This window comes from Sturnus vulgaris, chromosome 30 (genome assembly GCF_052056855.1).
Source record: "Sturnus vulgaris isolate bStuVul1 chromosome 30, bStuVul1.hap1, whole genome shotgun sequence".
Taxonomy (NCBI): domain Eukaryota; kingdom Metazoa; phylum Chordata; class Aves; order Passeriformes; family Sturnidae; genus Sturnus; species Sturnus vulgaris.
This window is the reverse complement of record NC_142272.1, coordinates 2,429,014-2,448,482: the sequence shown is the minus strand read 5'-3', so window position 1 is coordinate 2,448,482 and position 19,469 is coordinate 2,429,014. Positions and strand designations below refer to the sequence as shown.

At 60.3% G+C, this 19,469-nt stretch overlaps 2 protein-coding genes across 2 annotated transcripts; one reads left to right on the top strand and one right to left on the bottom strand.

Annotated features, from left to right (window-relative positions):
• Positions 1-14: 14 nt before the first annotated feature.
• On the bottom strand, positions 15-7,321 carry KRT18 (keratin 18). The gene is made up of 7 exons (XM_014892991.2): positions 5,701-7,321; positions 4,778-4,860; positions 3,153-3,309; positions 2,913-3,077; positions 2,138-2,263; positions 1,172-1,395; positions 15-196 (listed from the first exon to the last, which is right to left on the bottom strand). The coding sequence occupies exons 1-7, from the start codon at positions 6,322-6,324 to the stop codon at positions 91-93; spliced, it is 1,485 nt and encodes a 494-aa protein (XP_014748477.2). The 5' UTR covers positions 6,325-7,321; the 3' UTR covers positions 15-90.
• Positions 7,322-9,576: 2,255 nt separating this feature from the next.
• On the top strand, positions 9,577-16,491 carry KRT8 (keratin 8). The gene is given in 10 exon segments (XM_014892980.2): positions 9,577-10,391; positions 11,154-11,362; positions 11,942-12,002; positions 12,120-12,215; positions 12,293-12,457; positions 13,993-14,118; positions 14,506-14,726; positions 15,189-15,244; positions 15,332-15,423; positions 15,425-16,491. Coding segments are annotated over 10 exon segments (1,461 nt in total). The 5' UTR covers positions 9,577-10,058; the 3' UTR covers positions 15,527-16,491.
• Positions 16,492-19,469: the final 2,978 nt, after the last annotated feature.

Here is a 19,469-nt window from a genome sequence, read left to right as displayed (position 1 = left end):
CACCACATCTCCCATTCATGGGAATCACCACTTTATTTGGATCTGGAGGGACTCGGGGGCCCTGCCGGATTTTCAGGTCCTGTGACCCCCTCAGTACGTGCGGACCTTCACCTCCCTGGTTTCGGTGACCACGCGGTGGGTGGTCCCTGTCCCTGCCGTGGTGGCCGTGGTCTCCTTGTCCAGGGCATCCCTCAGGCTGCGGGGAGGGGGGGTTAGGAATGGGGGCACTCGGCGGTTCACCCCCCAGTATCACACAACAGGTGATGGAGATGGAATGTCTCTGGGAGACAGGCTGGGGTGTCCCAACACCCTGGAGATTTGTCCCCTCTGGGTGTCACCACTGTCCCCTGGCTGTTCCCAAAACATTGTCACTGGTGAGACCTGGACACTCAGGTGTCATCCCCTGGGTTTCATTCCCTCTGATGTACCATTGTTCCCATCCCCAGACCATCCTGAAGGACAGAGCTGGGATATCTGATCTTCTGGGATCATCCCCCTGGATGTCACTGCTGTCCCCTGGCTGTCCCCAAAATCTTGTAACTGGTGGGATCTGGACACCTCATCACAGAGGCTCATCCGCTTTGGGTGCAACTGCTGTCCCCTCCCCCTGCCAGGGACAGCACCTGGACACTCCACTCCTGGGATTATCCCTTCCCATCCCCTTCCGAACCCACATCCCCCCACCCTCTGTCTCCATTTCCCCCTCACCCCCCTGTACCTGGATTTCCCCCTCACGTGAACTCCCCCCTCCTCTGAATTCCATCCCAAGACCCCGTACCTGAACTCACCCCTCAAACTTCCTCACCTGAGCTCTCTCTGCTCACCTTCCCCCAAATCTGAACTTCCCCCCCTCCTGAATCCCCCGATTTGAACTTCCACCCCCTGTACCTGGCTTTTTTCTCCTCCTCACCTGAACTGCCCATATCTGAGCTACACCTCCAAATTCCTCTGAATTCCTTCCCTCTCCACCAAACTCCCCCCTGAACCCTCTCAACCCTGAAGTCTCCCCTCACCTGAACTCCCCTCCAGACTTCCTCACTCACCTGAATTCACCCCCCCGTACCTGAACTTCCCCCCTCCCTTGGACTTCCACCCTGGCGGTACCTGAATTTCTTTCCCCCCCACGTGAACCCCCCGTACCTGATCCCCTCCCCAGTCCCCCCCTGCTCACCTGAAGCCGTCGCCGCCCTCCAGCAGCTGCCGATATGTCGCGATCTCGGCCTCGAGCCGGTCTTTGAGGCCGAGCAGCTCCCGGTGCTGCTCGTTCTGCCGCTGGAGCTGCGCCCGCACGTCCCGCAGCTCCGCCTCGGCCGCGCTCACCTGGAGCTGCACCTGAGCCAGGTGAGCCCCGGCCCGGGCCTCGGCCTCGGCCAGCGCTGCTTCCAGTCCCGCATTCTGGGGGAATCCGGGGAATTAGGGGAGTTTGGAGGAGTCAGCACTCCGAAAACTGGGGTTGAAGGGGTTCATCCCATGCTTCAGCCTCAGCCAGCGCTGCCTCCAGACCCACGTTCTGGAGGGACTGGGGGCGTTAAGGGGATTTTGGGCGGGTACATCTCGGTCTGAGCCTCAACCTCGACCATGGCAGCCTCTAAATCCATGTTCTGAGGTGTTTGGGGGGTAAGCAGGGGGTTTTGGGGGAGTCAGTACCCCTAAAATGGGGGATTTGGAGGACCTGCACTACGAAAATGGGGTGAGTCACCTCGGACTCAGCCAGTACTGCCTCCAGACTAGCATTCTGGGGGGACTTAGGGATTTTGTGGGGGTTCACCCCGAAAACTGGGAGTTCACACTGAGCTTTGGTCAATGCAGAGCCCAAACCCATGTTCTGGGGGTATCAGGGGAGGATTAGGGAGTCTTATGGGGGCTCACCTTGGCCCAAGCCTCAGCTTCAGGCAGTGCCACCTCCAACCCCAAGTTCTGGGAGATTCAGAGGGTTGGGAGGTGCAGGGTCAGGACCTCAAAAATGGCCTTTGGGGGCTGGATTTATGGGCTAGGGGTTGGAAGGGTCACTGGGCTCTGGAACCATGGATTAAAGGGAGTTAGGTTTTCTGGGGGGGAGTTGGGGGTGTGAGGCTGTGGATTGAGGGATTGGGGGAGGTTGGAGTTTTTTGGGGGAGTTCGGGGTATTTTGGGGTACCTGGTTGCGCAGGGCCTCAAGGTCAATCTCGAGGGTCTGCAGTGAGCGACGCAGCGCCCCGACAGTGCCTCGTGCGGTGTCCAGATCCTTTGTGCTCTGCGTCACCTCGAGGGTGGTCTCCGTGATCTGAGAGGGAAAAGAGGGGTCTGGGGAGGCCTGGGGACACCCTTGGGATCTGGGGGGCAGCGGCCTCCGTCCCACCCACCACAGACACCCCAAGTCCTACAGGGGATGTAGGGGTGAGACCATCCTAAGAAGAGCCAGACTCAGGTTTGGAGGGTCCCATATCGTGGGACACTCCTTGGGGGTGTCCTAGGAGGGGCTCCAAATTTGGACCCACTTGGGCAGAGGTCACCCCAAAAGTGTCCCAAAAGTTGGACCAGGAGCCTCCTGGAGCAGTTCACCCCAGGAGTCCCCCTGAAAATGTCCCAAGTCTCCACCCAGGACCCCCCTGGGTCCACCACCACTCCCCCTGCCCCTTGTGGGGTTCCTTTGGGAACCTCCCATGCCTGCCTGGGGACACCCCCCAAAAGGGGTTTCCCCTTGTTTGGGACCCCCAGGTGACCCCCTCATTGGGGACACCCCTATGAAGAATCACTGAGGACCCTCGGGTGTGGATTGATGGGGGTTTGGGGTCCCCAACTCCCACCCCCTCTCCTTCTCCAGGTCCTCCAGGGATTTTAAGACCAGGGCATTGTCCTGCATCCGCAGCTCCCCCAGGACCATTCCAGGGCTGGTTTTTGGGCGGGATTTGGTTTTTTATAGGGTTCCCCACCTGCTGCCCCCACTGCTTCTCCAGGTCCTCCAGGTTTTTCTGGGCCAGGGCGTCGTACTGAGCCCGCAGCTCCCCCAGGACCTTCCCTAAATCCTGTGACCGTGGTGCATCCACCTCCACTGTCAGGGCCGACTGCGAGACCTGTGCCCGCAGGTCCTGCACTTCCTGTGGGCAGAGTGGGTCAGTTTAGGGTCCCAGGCCCCACCTCCCCCCAGAGTCGCCCAACTCCCCCAGAGCCACCTGGTCATGGTCCTTGCGCAGCAGGATCAGCTCCTCGCGCAAGGCCTCAATGTCCCCCTCGAGCTGCAGCCGTGTCATGTTGGTGTCGTCCAGGACCTTGCGCAGCCCTGCGATGTCGCCGTCCACGGACAGGCGGATGGCCAGCTCTGCCTCGAACCTGGCACAGCCGCAGGAGCGGGGCCAGAGCCGCGATGGGACACGGAGCTGAGCCAGCCTTACGCCCGTTCAGAACTCTGTCCTTGTCCTTGGCCCTGTTTCTGTCCCCCACATATCCTTGTTCCCCACCCCCATCGTCAGCCCTATTTCCATCCCCAGCCCAACGCAGCCTTTTCCTCGTCTTTGTCCAATCCCTATCATCCTCAGCCCCATTTCCATCCTCAACACATCTTTCTCCCCACCCCTGTCCCATCATCCTCATCTTCATCCCCATTTCCATCCCCATTACATCCCATTCCCATCATTTTCATCCTCAGTCTCATATCCAGCCTCATTCTTATCCCCATCCGCATTTCCCTTTCCATTCTCATCCTCATTCTCCTCCTCCATTTTCAATCCCATCTCCTTGTCCCACTCTTGTCCTCATTTCCATCTCCAGCCTCACCTGACTTCATCCCATTGCTATCTCCATCCATGTTCTTATCCCTGGCTCATTCCCTCTGCCACCTCCACTCATCCCATCTTTGTCCCTGTCCCTGTCCTCATTCCCATCCTTCTCCTTGTCCTCATCGCCATTTTCATCCCCCATTCCCCTCCCCATTCCTGTGTCATCCTCATCCTCATCCTCATCCTCATCCTCATCTCTGATCCTGTCCCATCTCTGTCTCTATCCATGTTCCCACTCCGGTCCCATCCCAATTCTCACCTACAGCTCTCCCCATCCCTGTCCTTTTCCCTGTCCCCATCCAGTTTCCCATCCCCATTCCCACTCCTGTTTCCATGTTTGGCCTCGTTCTCATCCTGATTTCCATCCTCAGCCCATCCTTTTCCCTGTCCATATCTGGTCTCCATCCCACTCCTATTTCCATCCTTGTCCTTGTGCACATCCCATCTCCAGCCCCATCCTCGTCTTTGTCTCCATCCCATTCCCATCCCTGTTCCCACCTATCCCCATTCAGTCTCCATCCCATCCTCATCCTCACCTCCATTGCCACCTGTTCCCCTCTAGTCCCACCCTATCCCCATCCATTTCCACCCTATTCCCATTTCCACTCCTGTTTCCATTCCCATTCTCCCTCACCATCCTTATCCCCATTCCCATCCCACTCCTACTACTCCCACTCCCACTCCCATCCTCGTCCTTGCCCTCATCCCCATCTCGTCTCTATCCCCATCCTCATCCCCATTCATACCCCCCACCCTCACCCTCATCTCCACTCTATCCCCATTCCTAGCCATTCCCATGCCTATTCCCATCTCCATTCCCACCTTGTTTCCAACTCCATTTCCACCCCTATCCCCATTCCCACTCAATGCCCATCTCCACCCTCTCTTCCATCATATTCCCACCCCCATTTCCATCTCCATTCCCACTCCATCCTCATTCCCATGTCATCTCTGCCATGTTCCCACCCCCATTATTCCAAGTATTCCCATTATTCCCAGTATTCCCAGCATCCTGCCCTCACTTGACCCGGAAGTCATCGGCCGCCAGCCGTGCGTTGTCGATCTGCAGCACTGTCCGTGCATTCTCCACCGTGCTCTCCAGGATCTGGGATGGGGACACAAGGACACACATGGATCCAGAGGACATGAGGACACACATGGATAGAGGGGACACATGGACACACATGGATCCAGAGGACACGTGGACATGGGGGGACATGGGGATACATGTGGCTATACGGACATGTAGCAACACATGGACACATGGACATGAGAACATGGGCATGAGTGGACACAGGGATATAGGGACTCATGGAGGGGGGGGACATGGGGAGACACATGGACATGGGGACACACAGATGGGGAATGTGGAGGGACACATGGACACAGGTGGGCACACAGAGATATGGAGACACATGGAAATAGAGGGGAGACAGGTGAGCGGGACACAGGGACGCACTCGGGGACGCAGGGACACAGGTACACGTGTCACTGTCACCGTGGCAGGATGACTTCCCTGGCCCCCCTTCCCTGCAGGGCCTCGCCCCGGAAAAGCGCCGATAACCCAGGGTGGGGGCGGGGCGGGGGGGGGGCCTAGGTGTCGGGGCGGGGGAGGGGTGCCGGTCACCTTGGGGAGGCTCCAGGAGGAGCTTTGGGCGCCTGGGGGAGGCTCATTTACCCAAAAATCAGGGTAAAAATGGAGAGGGGGTTCCTTTGACACTGGCTCACCCCGGTGGCCTCGGTCACGTCCCTTTGCCCCACGCAAAAAAAGCCCCGCGGGGAGGAAAACCCTCCGGCGCCCCCCACCCACGGGGACTTACAGATCTCCCCCAACCCCCCCATCGGTCTCCAGGGACTTACAGACCCCCCACAGATGCAAAGTTCAGCCCTTCCCCTCCCCCCTCCTCGTTAATGTTTAACGCCAAGCCCCCCCCCGCGCCCCCACCTTGTCCCGTAGCTCCTCGATCAGCTCCCACTGGGGGCTCCAGTCGTGGGCGCTGGGCCCCTTTTGGGCCATAAACTCCCGGATTTGGGTCTCCAGGCGCCGGTTCTCCCGCTCCAGGCTCCGCACCTGCTCCAGGTACGTGGCCAGGCGGTCGTTGAGGTCTTGCATCGCCTCCTTCTCGTTGGCCACGGCCCCGGAGCCCCCCAGGAAGACGCTGCCCCCCAGGCTGGCCCCATAGCCGGCCCCATAACCGGCCCCAAAGCCCCCCCCGGCGCTGCTCAGGGTGCGGGTGACGGAGATGCGGGACCCCGCGCCCCCCGCCCCCGCGTACACGCTGGCGGCGCTGCCCAGGGGGGCGAAGCGGCGGCCGGGGACGATCCCGGGGGTCCCGAGAGTCCCGATCCCGCCGGAGCGGACGGAGCTGGAATAGACGGTGCGGCGGGAGAAGCTCATGGAGACGGTGACACGACGGCGAGAGCCCGAGAGTCGCACGGACGGACGCGCGAATGGAATTCCGGGCGGGAATTCTGGCCGGGATTTATAGCCGGGAGCGGCCCCACGGCACCTCCCCATGGGCTCGCTCCCGGGAAGGTGCGGCTGGAGCTGGCCCAGGGCTTTGTTCATGCGGAGACCGGCCCCAAAACTGGGGGTGGGGGGGGGACGGGGAAGGGAATCGACCCCAAAACTTGGGGAGTGAGGTGTGAGGGAAAGGAATCAGCCCCAAAACTGGTGGGATGCGGGGTAGAGGTTTGGGGGCTTGACCCGGAACTGGGGAGTGCAGGGCAGGGGGAAGGGAATCAACCCCAAGACTCCAGGGGTGCGGGGTGGGTGGAGAGGGGAATGACCCAGAACTGTGGGATGGGGGGCAGAGAGAAAGGAATCAGCCCCCGAACTTGTGGGATGAGGATTGGAGGGATCAGGGTCTGACCCAGAACTTGTGTCGTGGGTTCAGAAGAATGGGATCGACCCCATAACTGTGGGGTGGCGGACGAAGGAATGGAGGTCGGCCCCAGAACCAGAACTGTGGGATGTGGGGCAGGATCGGGATCAGCCCCACACATTTTTGGGTCCCCATAGCCAGGGCCACATCACCCTACTGACCTTCACACTGCTGGAGCCCCTGCCTCACCTGAGACCTCCTGTTTTACCCTATTCGTGCCCTGTTTTGCTCCGTTTTCCCCATTTTGCCCCATTTTGTCCTGTTTTGCCCCGTTCATGTTCCATTTACTCATTTTTGCCCACTTTTGCCCATCACTGCCTTGATTGATCTCATTTTTGCCCAATGTTGCCCTTTCTCATTTTCCCCATTTCCCCCATTCCTGCCTCTTTTTGCTCCATTTGACTCCATTTATGCCAGATCTTCTCATTTTGCTCTTTTGCCCCATTTTGCCCTTTTGCCCCATTTTGCCCAGTCTTACACCACTTCCTTTCTTATTTTACTAATTTTTGCCCTATTTTGTCGTTTTGTCCCATTCTTGTCCACTTAAACCCTTTTTGCCTGATCTTGCCCTGTTTTACCCCATTCCCGTCCCATTTATCCCTTTTTGTCCCATTTTACCCAATCGCTTTCCAATTTTGCCAGTTCCCCCCATTTTTTGCGGTTTATCCCCATTTCGCCCCATTCCTTCCCCTTTCTCCCTTTTCCCTCTTGCCTCATGTTTTTTCTCTGCTTTGCCCCATTCCATTCCCTCTGCTTTGCCGCATTCCTCTTTCCCCACTTATGCCCAATTTTATCCCGTTCTGCCTCGTCTTCCCTTCCCCCCCCCCTTTTTGCCCCCTTTCTCCCCCTTTTTCCCCCATTTTCCCCACAGGGTCCCCGAGGTGCTGGACTCGAGGGTCCCAGGATGTCCCTCCCGGGGTGCAGCGGCCTCGTCCCTCTTTGGGGACCCCCTGGGACCCCCTGAAGGGCTCAGGGGGAGGGGCGGGGGTGTCGGGGCTGCTCCCACCCTGGGCCTTATCGGGAACATTCCGGGCGTTCCCGGTGGGTGACGTGTCCCACCCGTGTCGTGTCCACCCCCCCCCCCCCCCGGCCGTGTTCCTCCTCCTGGCTTCCAGCTGTGTCCCCCGGTCCCCAAACATTCCCCAGTGACCCCCCAGGGTCCCTCCCGTGTCACCTGGTATCCCCCAGTTTCAACTCCTCGTGTTCCCCCCTGTCCCCCCCATCCCCAAACGTCCCCCATCGCCTCACATCCCCCCCGTGTCCCTCCGTGCCTCAGTGTCCCCAGCTGATGGCGATGGAGAGCTCAGCTGGGACCGTCAAAGGTTTAGGGGGTCCCCTCTGCTCCTTGGGGGGACTCGGTCTTGGAGGGCTGGGGGAGTGTCCTGCAGGGTCTGGGACCCACCCCTCGGGGGTTATCTCTGGAAATTCCTTCCTGATAAAAAGAGATTAAAGGAGGGATTTAGGGAGGGAGCTGGAGGGGTGGAGTGGGGAGCAGATCGTGCAAGGCCCAGCTGGAGGCAAACCCCTGGAGCCCTCTAGATCCCAACTCCAGGATGTCAAATCCTGGGTTCTGACTCCCGGGCCGCAGGTGCCGCACCCTCGCCGTGCCCAGCGTGTGCCGCCCTCGTGCCGGGCAAGTCTGGGCTGGAGCCACCAACGGAGCTGCCACGGCGTGGACTGGCACCTGTCAGATCCACCTGCACACACCTGAACACACCTGAACATATCTGAACTCACCTGCACACAGCCGAACTCACCTGAACACACCTGCACACATTTGCACATACCTGAACATACCTGAACTCACCTGAACCTGCTTGAACATACCTGCACACACCTGAACTCACCTGAACACACCTGAACTCACCTGAACCTGCTTGAACACACCTGCACACACCTGAACCCACATCCATCCATCCATCCATCCATCCAATGCCTTTTTGGGGATGTTTTCTCTACTTTGCTGCTGAGTTTGGTACTGGGGACAGGCCCTGTTGAGGCCTGGGTTGGGGACAGGTCTGGGGCCAGATTTGGAGAGATGTGGCTGGAGTCCCATGTTTTGACTCAGATCTGGGGACAGGGGCTGGGATCAGGGGTTGGGGACACAGAGCTTGGGGCAGGGTTTGGGGGTTTAGGGCTGGGAAACAGAGTTTAGGGACACAGTTTTGGGATGTAATTTGGGGACAGGGCTGGGGTCTTGGATCTGGGGACATGGGGCTGAGGACACAGAGCCAGGAACAGGGACCAGGGTCCTTCACTGAGGGACAGGGGGCTGGGGACACAGTTTGGTCATCCACCAAATTATGGGGCCAGGGCCAGGGGACATAGGGATGTAAGCTTGGGACAGGGGCTGGGGTCAGGGATTGGGGACATTTCATGGGAACATAGTTTGGTATCCTAGGATGGGGACGTGGGCAGGGACAAAGAGTGGGGGACAAGGGTTGGGGACACAGGCTGGAGGAATAGTTTGGGGTCACAGATTGGGGATGTGGTGCTAGGGATACAGCCTGGGGGGTACAGGGTGGTGACACTGGTCTGGAGACTCAGACTGGGGGACCGGCTGGGGACTGAGACTGGGGGGGACCCGGACTGGGGTCGGGGTTGGGGACCCAGACTGGGTGGACAAGACTTAGTGACGTGGAGTCGGGGACTCAGATTGGGAGACCCAGGTGTGGGGACACAGTGGGGACAGGGCTGGACACGCTCCCTGGGGACACTCGAGAGGGTCTTCTCCTCCAGGAGGGGGCGCGGAGGGGGGTGGAGAGCACCAGGACCCGCATTTTGGGGTAAGTGCGCCCCCGCGCCCCCCACTCGTCCCGATCCCGGCAGATCACGGTGATCGCGCGGATCCCACGTCCCGAAGGGGTTAAAGCTCCGGTCCCTCCCCCCGCTTCTCCTCCCCCGGCTCTGGGATAAACCCGAGAACCAAACCGGGAACCCGCCCGGCCGCTCCGCCCGGCCCGGCCCGTCGTGCCCCGACCCGTCCGGCCGGTCCTGCCGGGGCCGTCGGAGCCTCCCTGCCCCGAACGCGGCCTTCGGCCTCGTCCTCCTCAGCCTTCTGTAGGCTCTTCCACCTCACTCCAGCCGTCCTCATCCTGCTGAGCCTCTTCAGCCTCCTCCAGTCCGCCTCAGCTGAGGACCTTCTCCAAACCTCTTCCAAACTTCTTCCAATCCTCTCATCCTCCTTCTAACCTCCATCCTCCCTGCAGCCTCCTCAGCCTCCTCCAACCCTCCCTGACCTTCTTCATTCACTTTCCAACCTCCTTCCAAACTCCCTCCTATCTCCTTTCCCAATTTCCAACCTGCTCCCAGTCTTCTCCAGCTTCCTCATTCTCTAGCCGACCTCCTCTCCCACCTCCCGAACACTTTCCCTGCTCTCTCTCGCCTCTTTCCCGCTTTCCTCTCTCCTCCCGGCCCGATGTCGGTCTCCATTCCCCGGCAGCCGCTCCGGAGCAGCTCGGCCGTGCCGGGACGCTCCTTCTCGTCCCGCTCCTTCACGGCCGGCCCGGTGCTGAGGATGAGCACGGCCCCGGCCTTCGGTCCTTACGGGGGGCTCCGTGGCGGCTCCGGCGGGCTCGGGGGTCCCTCGTGGGTGCCGGGGACGGGCGGGGGGATCACGGCCGTCACCATCAACCGGAGCCTCCTGGCGCCGCTGGACGTGGCCGTGGATCCCGAGCTGCAGGAGCTGCGCCGGGAGGAGAAGGAGCAGATCAAGACCCTCAACGATAAATTCGCCGCCTTCATCGACAAGGTGGGGCTGGAGGGGACCCCGAGGAGGGTTGGGACCACCCTGCGGACTGGATTCTGGGACATCTTGGGACACCTGGGGACATTGAGACCCTCCCTGGGACCTCCTGAACATCTCTGGGGACTTCCTGTACCCTTGGGGATACTGAGACCTTCTCTGGCATCACCTGAGTCTCAGCTGGGACATCCCGAGCACCTTTTGGGACCTCCTGATGATCCTGGGGACACTGAGAAGCCCTTCTAGGTACCCTTCAGGGACCTCCTGGATCAGCTGGGACCTCCTGAGCACTTCTGGGGACCTTCTGAGATCCTCGGAGACACCCCTCTTAGGGACACCCTGAGCCCTTCCTGACTTCCTCCAAGGACACACAGTCCAGCTTGCACCAGGACTGCAAATCTCCATCCTACCCCTACCCGTCCACTTCATGTCCCCCTCCAGCCCAACCCATTCTCCTAGGGATGATTTGGGGGTAATTTTGGGATTCTGAGTCTCTTTTCCCCCCTTCCCTCCAGATGTGATTTGGGGATGGAGGTGATTTTGGGGTGATTTTGAGGTATGGGTGTGCCCCTGACCCTGTTGTCCCCTAAGTGTGATTTTGGGGTGTGGGGGCGATTTTGGGGTGATTTTAATGTGGGGGTTTATTTTGGGGTAATTTGGGGGTGTGGGTGATTTTTAAGGTGACGCTGGGGTGTGGGAGTGCTCCTGACCCCCTTTCCCCCAGGTGTGATTTTGTGGTGGTTTTGGGGCGCCGTTCCCCATCCGCAGGTGCGGTTCCTCGAGCAGCAGAACAAACTCCTGGAGACCAAGTGGGGGCTCCTGCGGGCGCAGCCGCCCCCCCGCAGCAGCCTGGGGGGGCTCCTCGAGGGCTACGCAGGGACCCTGCGGCGCCAGCTCGAGGGACTCGGGCAGGAGCGGCAGCGGCTGCGCGCAGAGCTCGGCCACGTCCGGGGGCTCGTCGAGGAGTTCAAGGCCAAGTCAGTGTTCCTGAGTATCCCTCAAACCCCCTGGGTACCCCCATGTCTCCCCAGACCCTTCCACAGCCCCCCAATACCACCCTGTAGTCCCCCTGGGGCTGTACTTGCTGCTGACCCCACCCAGGCCACGCCTGCAGCCTCCTGGAGGAATTCAAGGCCATGTCTGTGTCCCGAAGTGTTCCCCCACATACCCCTGTGTCCCCATCCTGTGTGCCCTCAGCCCCATGTCCCTTTATCCCTGTGTCCCCCTGTCCCCATGGCCCTCGATGTCCCCACCATGTCCCTGGGTCTCCCTGTTTCCTCATGTCCCCACATCCCTGGTCCAAATCCTCTCTATGTCCCCACATCCTCCCATTGCCGTGTCCCTTTGTCCCCCTGTCCCCACCTCCGCATGCTCTCCCATCCCCTTAGTCCCTATTATCCTCCTGTCCCCGTGTTCCTATGTCACCCGTCCTCATATCCCTCCCTGTCCTAATGTCCCCATATACCCATATCCCCATCCCTACTGTCCCTATGTCCCCCATCCCCATTTCTCTGTATGCCCCTGTGCCCCCCCATCCTTGTGTCCCCTCTGCCCAGGTATGAGGAGGAGATCAACCACCGCACAGAGAAGGAGAACGAGTTTGTTCTGCTCAAAAAGGTGGGGGAACCCCAAAACTGAGGGGGGACCCTGACACATGAGGAGTCCCTGAGACCAAGGGGCTGCTGGGGGGGGGTCCCTGGGGATGCTGGGAACAGAGGGGTGACGTTCCCACAGGACGTGGATGAAGCCTACATGTCCAAGGTGGAGCTGGAATCGCGCCTGGAGAGCCTCACGGACGAGATAAACTTCCTGCGGCAGCTCTACGAGGAGGTTTGGGGGTGTCAGGGATTTGGGGTGCCTGGATTTGGGAGGTGCTCCCCTGCTGAAGCCATCACCCCCGTGCACAGGAACTGCAGGAGCTGCGGGCGCAGGTGTCGGACACAGCCGTGGTGGTGTCCATGGACAACAGCCGCCAGCTGGACATGGCCGGGGTGCTGGCGGACGTGCGGGCGCAGTACGAGGACATCGCTGGCCGCAGCCGTGCTGAGGCCGAAGGCCTCTACCAGATCAAGGTCAGGAGAGCACCCCCTGCTGTCCTCCAAGCCTTCCTCCTCCTTCCTGCCCCCCAAACCTTCATCTTCCTCCTCGCTTACCCCCCAATCCTTCTCCTCTCCACCTGCTCCTCAAACCTTCATTTTCCTCTTCTCCCCAATCCTTCCTCCTCCTCTTCCCTGCTCCCCCATCCTTCCTCCTCACTGTTGCCTGAGCCTTCCTCCATGACCCACCTTTTTCCTCGTCCCTGACACTTCCTTCCTGTTCCCTAAAACTTCCTCCTCCTCTGCTACACCCTGAGCCTTCATCCTCCTCCCTGCCTCATCCTCTCTCTTCTTCCTAATTCTCCTCCTTCCTGCCCTGAGCCTTCCTCCTCCTTCTCCCTCCTTCTCAAGCCTTCATTCTCTTCCTTGCTCCCCAAGCCTTCTTCCTCGTCCTCCCTGCCCCTTCCTCCTCCCCTCTTTGCCTCAATCCTTCTTCCTCTTTCTCCCTGCTCCCTGAACCTTCCTCCTCTTCCTTGCTGCATCTTCCTCCTCCTCCCTGCCCCATCCTCCTCCTTTCTGCTTCCTGAAACTTCCTTCTCCTCCTCCCTGCCCCAAATCCTTCCTCCTCCTCTTCCTCCCTGCCCTGGAGGGAGCGGCTGCTGCGTGGGAGAAATTGTGGCTCAAAACCCAACCAGAGCTGCCACATCCCAGCCTGGAGCGTTCCCCTCAGCGTGGGCTCATCCCAGTCCTGGGGCACTGTGGGGCAGGGAGGGGCACCCATCTCCATTCCTGGTGCAGATCCCAGTGCCAGTACTTCCCAGGCTCTTTCATCCCCTGTTTTGGGATGCTGCTGGCAAGTGGGAGGCCTCATCCCAATGGGATCCCAGATTCAAGCCCAACTGGACCCACCAGATCCTAGTGAGAACCACCACATCCCACTTGGATCATTAATCCCAGCATCGCTGCAACCTGGCTCTTTCCTCTTAATTTTTGAGGTGCTGGTAGAAAAGTGAGGTTCCCCATCCCACCAAGACCCTGATTCCAAACTGAACTCATGGTATCTCAATGGATCATCCCAACTGGAGCATCCCTCCTGGCATGGCCACATCTCAGCTCCTTTCTCCCCAGTTTGGGTGTACTAGGGAAGAGAAGGGTCCCTTCATCTCCATTTCCCTGAGATGCCAGATGGAACGTCCTTCTTGACACAGGCAAATCTCAGCTCATCCATCCCAAATTTTGGGATGCTGGGGGAAAAGAGGAGTCCTTCCAATCTCCATTCCCCTAGATCCCACTTCCAAACCCAGCTGGATCCAGATTCCAGCTAGAGCATCCCTCCTGCCTCCACTGCATTACAGCTCTTCTCTCCCAATTTTTGGGGTGCTGGTGAAAAAGGAGGGTCCCCCCATCTCCATTGCCACCAAGATCCCAGCCTCCAACCCAACTGGACCTACCACATTCCACCCTGGACTATCCCTCCAAGTTTGGCCACATCCAGCCTTTGCCTCCCAGTTTTGGGATGCTGGTGGATTCGGGGGATGCCCCACATTGCCACCTCTGTCTGGTGTCTCCAGTACGAGGAGCTGAAGACAGCGGCTGGGAAGCAGGGAGACGACCTGCGCCAGACCCGCAGCCAGATCCAGGAGCTGAACCGGCGGATCCAGCGGATCCAGGCAGAGATTGAGGCTCTGAAAAATCAGGTTTGGGGTCCAACATGGATGGAAATTTGGAGGGATACTGCCTGCCCCTCCCCCAGCACCCCATGGGAACCCCCCACTGGATTGCTGAGGATCCCTTGGGATCTCATCTGGGAAATGGGAGGAGAAAGCGATGGCTGAGGGATGGGGAGAATTTTGGAGGTCTGGGAATACTGGGGAGGAAGAGGGGGGTGGAGGATAGTGGGATATGAGGGAGTGAGGGAGTGAGGAACACTGGGACACAGGGACACTGGACCGCAGAGGGTGATAGGACATGGAATACTGGGACATGGGGACACAGGGGGCTTTAGAGATGTCGGGACACTGGGGACGTTGGGTGATGGGGACGCCGGTGCGGGGGGATCCTGGGCTCAGTGTCCTGTCCTGCAGCGCTCTGGGCTGGAGGCGGCGGTGGCAGAGGCCGAGGAGCGTGGGGAGCTGGCACTGAGAGATGCCCGAGACAAGCTGGGGGGGCTGGAGGGGGCCCTGGCCCAGGCCAAGCAGGACCTGGCCCGGCAGCTCCGGGAGTACCAGGAGCTCATGAACGTCAAGCTGGCCCTGGACATCGAGATTGCGACCTACAGGAAACTGCTGGAGGGAGAGGAGAGCAGGTGAGAAGCCCCGATCCCAGATCCCACAGGCATCCCACATCCCATAACCTCTGGGCATCCATATCTCACACCTGGTGTCCCATGCTCCATCCCACATCCCATGGGCATCCCATATACCATGCCCTTCATCCTGGATACCATGAACACCCCATATCCCATGGACATCCCATATCCTCCATCCCATATTCCATGAGCATTCCGTGTCCCATGTCTCATATTCCATGAATGTCCCAAATCCCCCCCACTTGGACCATGTCCCTTATTCCTCTCCCCCGAAAAACACTTGGTTTGGGGGACTGCCTCCAACCCCCCCACTTCGGCCATGTCCCTTAAATACCCCCTGTCGCTAATCCTGTTTCGGGAGACACCCCCCTGCCCAGATTTCCCCCCCCCAGGCCATGTCCTTTATCCCCCCCACTCCATCACTGATCCTGTTTGGGGGATTCCCCAAAACTCCCCCAGGCTGGAGGCTGCTGTGCAGAACCTGAGCATCCACACCAAGACTTCGGGGTACCTGGGTGAGTTTGGGAGGGTCCCTGGAACGCCCTGATTTTGGGTGCCCCCCCATGTGCCCTCCCCTCACAGCTGCTCTCTCTTCCCCACAGGTGGATTTGGGGGAGGTTTCGGGGGGGGTTTTGGGGGAGCGTTTGGGGGAGCCGTGGTTAGCTCAGGATACTCAGTGCCCCCCCCCGCCTCCTGAGGGCATGGCCCCCCCCAAATCCCGCGCCATCGTCATCAAGAAGATCGAGACCCGCGATGGGAAACTCGTGTCCGAGTCCTCCGACGTCCTGGAAAGCTGAACCCCCTTTCCTGGGGGACCCACATTCCTTGGCTTGGCCAGCTGAGCTGAGTCCCCCACTTTCTTGAGCAGACCCTTAATCCTGACCTGCTGAGGCCCCCCTGGGCCCCATTTCTGGGCTATCCCCCATGTCCGTACAAACCGAGCCCCCCCTTTCTCGGGGAATTCTCCATGTTCTCTGCCCTCCCAGGGTGTCCCCCTAAGTTCCTCCTTTCCTGAGAGGGGGGTCTCCATGTCCAGCCCAGCTGAGCCCCCCTTTCCATCCTGAGATGTCCCTCCATGTCCTGGACAGATGGCCCCCCCCTTTGTGGAGGGACCTTCATGATCTGACCTGCTGAGCCTCCCTGGCCCTCCTTTTCCTTCCCAGGACATCCCCCCAAGTCCAGGCCAGCTGAGCACTGCCCCCCTGTCCCCCCCAATTTTCCTGGGGGTCTCTCTGTGTCCTGGAGGGTCCCTCATATCCAGCCCAGCTGAGGCCCCCTGGGCCTCCCCTTCTCAGGGTGTCCCCCCATGCACTCCCAAGCTGAACCCCCTTTTATGGGGTGGGGCTCAGGACCCCCATGTCTTGACCTTCTGAGCCCCCTCAAGTCCCCTCTTTCCTGCCCATGGGGGTCCCCCAAGTCCAGTCCACCTGAACCCCCTTTCCTGGGGGGGTCCTGTCCACGTCCTGGGGGGCTCGTGGGAGGGGTCCTCCCATTCCCATGGAGGTCCCCCACGTTCTGATCTGCTGAGCCCATCCTCCCTGGTGTGTCCCCTCTCCATCCTGGCCTCCTTCCCTGGGAGTCCCCAGCTCCAGACAGGACACCAGGCACCCTCCACTGACAACCTGAGCCAGTGCCCCCCCAGTCTCCCCTGGAGGGGTCCGACCCCCCCATTGTTCCCTCTCAGACTGTGGGGTGGGAGCTGGGGGGTCTGGGCCTCCCTCGGGGCCTCTGCTCGCTGCTGGAATAAAACCTTGGAACTTTGGGAGTGTTGCTAATTGATGGGGGGAGGGGTGTGTCCCCGGTTTGGGATGTTGGGGCTCATCCCAGGTTGCCGGGGTGCTTTGGAGTGCCAGGAAGATCTTGGGGTGCTCAGTCTGGAGGTGGTGGGATCTATCCCGGGGTGTCTGGTGCTGTTTTGGGGTTCCTGAATATTTTTTTTGAGGACTGGGACCAATCTTGGTGTTCCCAGATCAGTTTTGGGGTGTCTGGGTCTGTTTGGGGGTCCTAGAATCTGTTTTAGAGTGCCAGGACCCATCTGTGGCTGCCAGGACCAATCTTGGCGTGCCTGGCTCCCTTCCTGGGGTGCCAGGACCCCTCCCAGGGTGCCAATACCTGTTTTGGGTTGCCTGGATCTCTTCCAGGTGCCAGGAGAGATCTCTTGGTGTGCCCAGGTCTGTGTCGGGGTGCCAGAACCCATCTGTGGGTGCCTGGGTTTGTTTTGGGGTACCAGGACTCCTTCCTGGGGTGTCTGTGACCCTGCCGATATGACCAGCTCAGTTCATGGATGTCTGGCTGTGTTTTGGGGTGCCAGGACCCATCCTGGGTTGTCAATATCTGCTTTGGGGGTACGAGGGTCCCTCCTAGGGCGTCAGAACCCTTCCAGGGGTGCCAGGACTTGTTTTGGGGTACCAATCCGTGTTCTGGCGTTCCTGGGTCCTTTTTTGGATGCCCAGACCAGTTTTAGGGTGTCTGTGCTCATCCCAGGCTGCCTGGGACCATTTTGGCATAAAAGGACCTATCCCAGGATGGCAGGATCCATTTTGGGGTGCCAAGGTCTCTCCTGGGATTCCATTGTCCATCTTGAGTGCCAGGGTCTCTTTGGGGGTGCCCGAGTCTCTCAGGAGGTGTCAGAGCTCATTTCAGGCTGTCTGGGTCTGTTTTGGGGTTCCCAGATCCCCTCTGGGGTGCCAGAACCAATTCCAGGATACGAGGATCTGTTTGGGGGTACAAGCACCCACCCTGGAGCCTCAGAGCCCTGTTTGGGGTGGCCAGGTGTGTTTTGGAATGCCAGGGTCTCTTTTGGGGTGCCAGGACCACTTTTGGGATCCAAGAATCTGCTTTGGGGTGCCTGGGCTCTCATCCAGGGGTACTAGGATCTGTTTTGGGGTGCCCGTGTCCCTCCAGGGGGTCTTTGTGGGGCCCTTTGCTCTCGGGGTACTACCGCACCCCAAAACCCCTGGGTGCCCTCTGGGGTCCCCCCACTTTGGAGCAGCAGCGAGGGGTGACAGCGGCCTCGTTTGGGGGTCACGGCTCCCCCAGTTGGTTTGGGGATGTCGGGGTTGTGCCCTGGGGTGTTTGGGCTAGTGGTGGTAGAGATTTGGGGGGCTCGGAGCCGTCCTGGGGGGGGTCCCCACGGGGTGGAGAGGACGTCCCGTGCGCTGACCCCAAAATCGGCGCTGCCAGCGGACTTTGTCCCCCGTTAATCATTAACGCAACGGGGCCCTGCCGAGGAGGGAGGAGGGGTTTTGGGGCTGGGGAGGGCTGGGAGCAGATTTGGGGGTCTCTCCATGGGTTGCGGGGGCTGGGAGTGTCCACAGGGTCTAGAGATGTTGCGGGTTTTAGGGTGTCCTCCCTCAGTTCCATCCGCGGGCGGGGGGGGTGACACCTGGTGCCCGTAATTAGTGCCGGCAGAGGATTGATTAATTAATTAATTCACTAACTAATTAAGGAGTTGGGGAGGGGCTGCAGTCCCACAGTATTCGGAGCCCCCCGGTCTCCCCAGTTCGCACCCCGGGAGTTTTGGGGACCCTTCCTAGACTTGCGAGGGGAGTGGAGGGGGGCTCCCAAAGCTGGGAAGGGCTCCCTCAGACCCGCCGTGAGCCCCCCTAAATTCTGGGGAGTCCCGGAACCCCTCCGAGACCCCTGAGATTCGAGGGGGGGCCTGAGCTTTGGGGGCCTTTGGGGTAAAGGGGGGGTGCCTGGCCGAGGGAAGGGGATGACTCCGTCCCCCCTTAAGGGGGTGGCATCAGTGGTGCCCCCTGGGAGGGTTAAATTGGGGTCACCTCCCTGCACTCCCTTTCCTGTCCCTCCATTTCATCTCCCCCCGATTCCGTCCTGTTTTGGGGGAGTCTCCCCCTGGTCGCCCCCTGCTTTTGGGGGGGCGGGGGCTGGTTTGGAGGCTCACAGGGTGGTTTGGGCGGTATGGGGACCCCCCGAGCTTTCCCCCGCAGCCCTTTAGAGCCCTCCCGCCCCGGTGATTTTGGGGTTCGCGGACGCTGGAGGGCGGCAGAGGAGCGGGAATGGACCCGCGGGGGGGGGGGGGAGGGGGAGGAGGCATTTGGGGGACCGGGGGGGGGTGAATCGGGAATGGGAGGTCCCCGCCCGGGCCCGCCTCCACTGAGAATTTGGGGGAGGGAGAGGTCTGATGGGTTTGTGGGGTTCGGGAGGGGGTCTGGGGGAGTCTGGTGTTGGATCTGGAGGTTCCTGGGGGAGTCAGGGGGTGGGTTTGGGGGTGTCTGGAGGGATTTGGGTGGGCTGAGGGGTTAGGGGGAGGCTGGGGCTCTTGGGGGGGGGGGTCTGGGGGTGTCTGAGGTGGTCCAGAAGTAGATGGAGGCTCGGAGGGCTCTTGGGGGTTGTGGCTGGGCTGTGGGATATGGGGGCTCAGGGGTTTGGCTTCGGGGACCTGGGGGGATCTGGGTGGTTCTGGAGGGCCGCGGCTTGGGGGGTTGAGCCCCCGGACCCTCCTGGTTGGAAATTGGGAATCGCAGGGGCCCTGCAGGGAAAGCGAGGAAGGGATTGTTTGTGGGGGGAGCTCGGTGGGACCTCCCCGGGATGTCACCTCGTGTCACCCTCAGTGACGTCTGGACTCCGGGGGGTGGGAGAGGACCCCCCCTCCCATAACCCCCTCAGTGCCAGCACCCCCTGCTCGCTTCATCCCCTTCCCCATGGAGGAGGACCCCAAATTAGGGAGGGGGCGACCAAATTAGGGAGGTGGGCCTCTGGGAGCAGGGGACCTCTCCC

What these genes read in the sequence shown, in the direction of transcription:
- KRT18 (XM_014892991.2), bottom strand. Translation starts at nt 6,324, where the DNA reads ATGAACAAAGCCCTGGGCCAGCTCCAGCCGCACCTTCCCGGGAGCGAG. An exon ending in TCGAGGAGCTACGGGACAAG is followed by an intron (nt 4,861 to 5,700) that starts GTGGGGGCGCGG and finishes TCCCCATCCCAG; the next exon opens with ATCCTGGAGAGCACGGTGGA. An exon ending in TTGAGGCCCTGCGCAACCAG is followed by an intron (nt 1,396 to 2,137) that starts GTACCCCAAAAT and finishes GGATTCCCCCAG; the next exon opens with AATGCGGGACTGGAAGCAGC.